The sequence below is a fragment of the Haplochromis burtoni genome, unplaced genomic scaffold (assembly GCF_018398535.1).
Source record: "Haplochromis burtoni strain Fernald_Lab_line unplaced genomic scaffold, NCSU_Asbu1 Contig_808, whole genome shotgun sequence".
Lineage (NCBI taxonomy): Eukaryota > Metazoa > Chordata > Actinopteri > Cichliformes > Cichlidae > Haplochromis > Haplochromis burtoni.
This window is the reverse complement of record NW_024583169.1, coordinates 105,988-112,628: the sequence shown is the minus strand read 5'-3', so window position 1 is coordinate 112,628 and position 6,641 is coordinate 105,988. Positions and strand designations below refer to the sequence as shown.

The 6,641-nt window shown below is 47.4% G+C and overlaps 1 protein-coding gene across 1 annotated transcript; it reads left to right on the top strand.

Annotated features, from left to right (window-relative positions):
* Positions 1-972: 972 nt before the first annotated feature.
* Positions 973-6,128, top strand: LOC102304668 (GTPase IMAP family member 8). Its single transcript, XM_005950683.3, has 3 exons — positions 973-2,268; positions 2,690-3,211; positions 4,509-6,128. The coding sequence occupies exons 1-3, from the start codon at positions 1,686-1,688 to the stop codon at positions 5,369-5,371; spliced, it is 1,968 nt and encodes a 655-aa protein (XP_005950745.1). The 5' UTR covers positions 973-1,685; the 3' UTR covers positions 5,372-6,128.
* Positions 6,129-6,641: the final 513 nt, after the last annotated feature.

The window sequence follows — 6,641 nt, the reverse complement described above, 5'->3', positions numbered from 1 at the left end:
GACTGTTTGTCAGCCTGGCTACAGAGCTGAAGAGAAACCTGGGGTTGTTCTTATTTTCTTCAATCAGTGATGAATAGTAAGATGTTCTGGCTTTGCGGAGGGCTTTCTTATAAAGCAGCAAACTATTTCTCCAGGCTAAATGATGATCCTCTAGATTTGTGATTACGAGTCATCTGCTTTAGGGTAAGTGTTTGAGAATTATACCACGGAGTCAGGTACTTCTGATTAGAGGCCTTAGTTTTCACAGGAGCTACACAGCCACAACACCTTGTCATAGCAACACTAACTAAACCATACACAGTAAATGTATTTACCTTCTCTAGTTCTGAACTAAATATGTTTGAGCTTGGTAGCAGTCATCCTGTTTTGTTATTTACTGTCCAACTAAATAACTCCAAAATATGTTATATATATAAAGGTTTTCATTGTTGGTGAGATTAATGTATATTGTCCTACTAAACCACTGGAGAAGGATGTTTTCAAACCTGCTCTTTGCTTTCAACCTCTTGCAGTCTGTCACCAAACTCATTTTAAACTGACTTACTTTGATCTCACGTGGGCCGGACCAGTAAAACTGCCCTTTCTGTTAGTGTAACAAAGTCTAACTATGCATTTAATCTGTGGGATAAATTCATATAAGAAGAATAAGAAGCGTAATTTTAAAATGACGTCTCAGTTTGTCTACACGGTAAAGAAATGCTGCTGTAGTGTCAGCATGACTGTTTGGTCCTAAACTGTAAGAAAAAGATCGATTGTAAAAAAAGAGAGAGAAGATATATGGTATACTGGATAGTTTAAAGAAAACGGGAAGTTTTCCATTATTTATTTGTTTAACTATTGCCTAATTATTTATGTTTGACACCCCTGAGTTAGAAGAATAGTATTCACGGCAAATCGCGGGCTGATGTTGCGTGCAAGTTTTTAAAGAGTTCCGTTTAAGAAGTTGTTTTATTTTGAAGGAGCTATTGTGTTTCCGGTCCTGTGGGGACGCGGACCACAGTGAAGAGCGTCGCACTAGCGAAGAGAGGTCTGTGTCGGACCCGTAAGATGATGAGGAGAGGAGTCCAACAGTGACCGGGACTGACCGGGACCAGCGCTGGTCCGGGCGGTCCTGGCGCTGCAGCTGCGGTTGTTACCGGTCCGGGTTTGTTAATGTCATACAGGTGCGCGCTGACAGGGAAACGTGTAAAGTACTCAGATTCCAGAGCATAACCTGTAACCTACTGGTTACAGAGGTGGATTACAGTAGTTTGGACGGAGTCACGAGCTGCCTCCTCCAGAGAGGACAGAGTTCAGAAGGGTCTCGCCTCATATTTAATGCTCTGAGAGTGAGGACAGCAGCAGGAAAGCTCACCTTCTCTTTTCACTGCGACTGTCACCGTTTTACCCGAGGGCCCGTGTGCACCAGTTCGTCCTGTTCTGCAGGTTGATTTGAAACGGGGAGTGCAAACCAACGGCAGAGACTGCATACCTGCACTCTGAAGGCTGACTGCACGGGGAGGTGGGGGCCGCTGCTCCATAACAACTAAAATGAAGAACGAGTGCACTTATGTGTGTTTGTGCTTGAACTCACACACTCAGGTGTGACACAGGACTGTGATTATACTGCTCTTCATCACTCTGACCTCTGTGTTTCCTGAGGAGGAGGAAGAAGACTGTCGGTGGATCAACATCTGGGTCCAGGAATGGCTCAGTCTCCAGATCCTGATCTCACCGTCGTCCTGATGGGACGCAGTGGAGTGGGAAAGAGCGCTTCTGGTAACACGATTTTAGGACAAGCAGCGTTTAAGTTGAGTGGAGGGTGGGGACCGATGACGATGGGAATCCAACAGGAAACAGGAACCATTTTAGGAAAGCTGATCCGAGTGATCGACACTCCGGGAATTGTAAGATCAAAAGAGAAAGTGAAAACCTGCTGCCAGGGTCTCCTGCAGTCCTCCACCCCTCTGCTGTTCCTGGTGCTGGTTACAACTGGTCGTTTCACAGATGAGGAAGAGGAGGCTGTGCAGGCAGCCATCACAGTCCTTGGCGATGAAGGTCTGGCAAACAGCTTCCTGCTCTTCACAGGTGGAGATGAGCTGAACGTGTCACTGCAGGATCACATCAGCCAGTCTAAGAGAAGCCCACTCCAAGACGTCGTTAAGAAGTTTGGGGACAGGTATCATCTGTTCACCAATGAAGAGCCTAAAGACAAGGGGCAAGTGGGAGAGCTGCTGAGGAAGGCTGAACGCCACAGGACCCGCGAGCTGTTGGGATTCAAAGCAGAAGGTACGTTAGAAACAAGCCCAGGCTCTCCTCAGGTGAGGCAGGCAGACAGGTGAGAGTTCAGGTCGGTCATCCTGACCTCTGACCTGCTGGAAACAGGTCAGAGGTCAGGTGGTCAGAGATCAGGTGGATCACTGTTAGACAGAAGCAGTGAATCTATAAGAACCGTTCACATTTAGTCCGTTCAGTTTTGGACACATCACTGTCGTCACCTCAGTATGAGGAGTAATAATCATAACATCAGTACGAGCCCCACGTTTGCCCTCAGAGGGCGTCGTGCACTCAGCCACGAGGCTGTAGCTGCGTCAGGCTGTCGCTGTGTGGAGTAATGAGGCTGATTGTGAGGCAGCAGCAGTGTGAGTGCAGACGGGCTGTTTACCTGTCACTGCTCTTCATCGTGTTCCTTCTGTCTGTTCTGGTCCAGGTTTCTCCATCGTCCTGCTGGGAAACACCGCTGTGGGCAAAAGCGCTTCTGCAAACACCATCATAGGCCGAGCGGCGTTTGAGTCGAGGGCTTCCCTCAAAGCGGTGACGACAGGAATCGGAGAGGAAACGGGACAGAGGTTTGGGAAGCGGATCACGGTGATCGACACTCCGGGACTTTTAGGATCAGAGGAGCTGATTGAAAAGTACTACCTGGGCCTGCCCCGTTCCTCCACACCTGTTCTTCTGTCCCTGGTGGTGGTCAGAGTCGGTCGGTTCACCGAGGAGGACCGGCGTGCCGTGGAGACGGCGATCAGAGTCCTCGGGCCTCGGCGGTTTGAGAACAGCTACCTGCTGTTCACAGGAGGAGACGCCTTAAAGGACAAAAGTCTGCAGGACTTTGTTTCTGAAGATGAAGCAGGTCCTCTCCATCAGGTGGTGCAGAGGTTCGCAGGGAGGACTCACCTGTTCAACAATGAAGGAGGAGGACGAGAGCAGGTCAGAGAGCTGCTGCAGAAAGCAGGTAACCTTCACAGCTTCCTGTCTGCCCACAGCAGCTCATTTAAACCCTGTGATAACCTTCATATGCTTCTACACCGAGCCTGTGACAGCATGCTGCGTTCAGGGGAACTAAGACAGGAACACAGGAAAACCTCGAGTGTCCCAGCTTTCCTCGGGACCCTGAACGCAGCATGTATTTATCTGTTAAAGAAGTCCCAAAAATCCACATGTCACATGACCCACGTGTGTCAGCATGGATCAGCTGATCCGTGCACACATATTTAATGACTGCACGAAGGAAAAGATGATTTTAGATCCTCGGGAAGTTTGATCGGTGTGTTCAGGGCCGGATGTCCATGTCTGTAACATGATGTTGTGTGTTTGTGTGTAACGCAGCACATACCTGTGACATACAGATGTTAGGTTTCATTTGCACATCAAAGGAAACTCATTTATGACCTCGCTGAGCCTCATTCCTCTGAACTCGGTGCACAAACTAGAGCTGTGCGATATGACGACATGATGAAGTTAAAACATCTCTCGTTTCATATTACACACCACCATTTGTTTCGTGGTGTCACAAAATCCACTGTTCACTCAATATTTTTCATGGTTTGGATGGTCACCACGGCACAGAGAATCCCAGCTACCAGGTAGCTCCAAACAGAAGGACCAGTCCAAAGTCTGACACGGCCCATAAAACTGTACGATGCAAACGATGCAGCAAAGCGGCCTCACCTCAGACTCACACGACCTCTGCTACCACCGACGCCAGAGTCACGTGACAGAGTGTGGAGAGAGTTCACAGAGAAGCAAACAGAGCCGGCAGGTGCTCCAGATGCACCTTAGACTCAAACGTTAGAACAGGCTTTTCCCCGCAGCACGCCACGTGATAAATACAAAGAAAATGGCGGCCGTTCCAACATATTTCTAAAAAAGTCTAGTTTCATGCATCGGTCAAAACACTCGACTCCACGACGCCCAGCTGGAAACACTTCACACAGGTCGAGCTGATCGAGATTCACTGAATTTACAGAAATGTAAATTTTGTGATTAATATCGTTGTCGGGACGATAGATATGTGTCGGGATGTAAGAGTTTGGTCATATCGCACAGCTCCAGCACAAACACACCCTCACATGTAATTATTCACTGAGCTGCTCCTGCCTGAAGCTCCACGTTAGCTTGGACGGGGTTTCACTCACTGCTCCTCGGCTGAACGCTCTGCTGTGTCTCTGCTGCTGTCCAGCAGAGGGCGCTTTAAGCTCTCAGGTCCTTCATCGTGGCTGCAGTTTAACATCAGCGTGTTTCTCTTCCAGCTGATCGTCTCATGGCGTCTCTCACACTGGTGGACAGGAGAGTCATTCTGATTGGTCTGTCTGGAGGAGGGCGGAGCTCAGCAGGAAACACCATCCTGGGATCGGAGCGGTTCCCGACAGGATGTGGGTTTGAACCGGTCCCAGCTGAGGTGGTCTCTGGGTCAGCAGCAGTGGAGGGCTGTTGGATCACCGTGGTCGACACTCCAGGATTCACAGCCAGAGACTCAGATGAAGATCAGCTGGAAAAACGACTCGGGATGATTAGAAAACAGTCTGATCCAGGACCTCACGCCGTGGTGTTCGTGGTCAGGATAGGCAGGATGTCCAGGGAAGACTCTGCGCTCCTCACCGCTCTCATAAAAATGTTTTATAATCATCCTAGTAACTTCTCCATGGTGCTCTTCACTCACGGAGATGAGCTGAGAGGTCGGTCCATTGATCAGATGATCCAGTCTAACAGCTGTGTGTCTGCACTGGTCTCCGTGAGTTGTGGCAGATTCTGTGTGTTTGACAATAATCAGAAAGGAAACAGAAAGCAGGTCAGAGAGTTCCTCCATCATGTAGAGAACATCATCTCAGAGAAGAGAGGAGAACACTTGGACCTATATGTACGGTCTACGGGAATAAACTGGCTGAGTGAGGAAAGGGAGCAAATGAAGACAAGGCACATGCACATGCACAGGGACATGGACTGGTACATGCACAGGGACATGCCCATGAGCATGAGCATGCGCATGCTCATGCTCATGCACAGGGACATGAGCATGATATACCGTCCCAGAACGACTGTACAGATCTGCTGTGGGTGTTTTTGCAGCACAGCCAGCCGTCTGGACAAACTCTTCAGAGAGCTGAATGTCTGACTGTGATTGGTGGATGTTGACTGACTGGACTTTGTCTGCTTCCTGTTCAGGATCAGCAGTTTTCTGAAACATGATTGGCCCTCTGTACTGTAACTTTTACTCCAGTACTGTTTCATAGTACTTGTACTTTGTGTAAAACAAACATAAATACTTCAAACACTTTCCATCTGAATTGTTTGCATTAAGATCAGCTGACACATTAAAGTACAGAGACATGAGTGAATCAACACGGTTATTGCCATGGTAACAGGTGTGTATCAGGCTCACATCAGTGATTTAATTTCTCCCTCACTGTGGAGGATCGTCCACCGTCAGCAAATTCAATCTAACTTTATTTAAAAAGCTTCTGTCCTGAAACAAACACGGTCACTGTGATGGGGTTTGTTTGTGACGCTTCCTCTCGTCATTAGTTTCTCTGGTTATTGATCTGCAGCACAGGCTGTTAGCATGTAGCTCATCACAAACAAGAAGAAACCTGATCAGTGATCAATACCATCCGACCAGCAGGAAGTGATGTAGAGGTGAGTCGCTCTGATCCTGCAGTGGCTGACCAGCTGATCACCATAGAAGAAGAGTGAGGATGAGGAGGAGCTAAAGCTCTTGGCTCAGGCACAGCTAGCCCGCTAACATACCTGTGTGTGGCATTAAAGGTCACACAGAGAGCAGTTTAAGCACATGAACCACACACCTGTACTTACGATGCAGGTGGAAAAGATTAATGTTTTATAATTTTCTCCTTATTCGTGCAGATAAAATAACAAAGACGCTCACACTGTCCTGCCCTGTTCACACCTGTTTGTACGAGTTTGTGAGGAATCAGGAATTGTATGAATACTTTTTGTCCTCTGTTGCTTAATTTCTGACAGTATGTCAAAAAAGACATTTGACAGATGTTAGAGCTGCTCCTTTATATAATGGACTAAAGTCACAGAGAATCTGATAAATCTGTAAAGAAAGAAAAAAACAATAACAGCTGCATGGATGAAAAATATCCCAGGATAAAGGAGTGGAAAAAATTACCACAGGACTACAAAACGGACAGATTTCTGCTTAAATGGACACCAATGATAAAAACAATGTTCTGGGTTTAACAGGAAGCCAAAACAGGAGAAATCTGCTCTCTCTTTCTAGTCCCTGTCAGGACTCTTGCTGCAGCATTTTGGATCAGCTGAAGGCTTTTCAGGGAGTTTTTAGGACTTCCTGATAATAATGAATTACAGTCGTCCAGCCTGGAAGTAATAAATGCATGAACTAGTTTTTCAGCGTCACT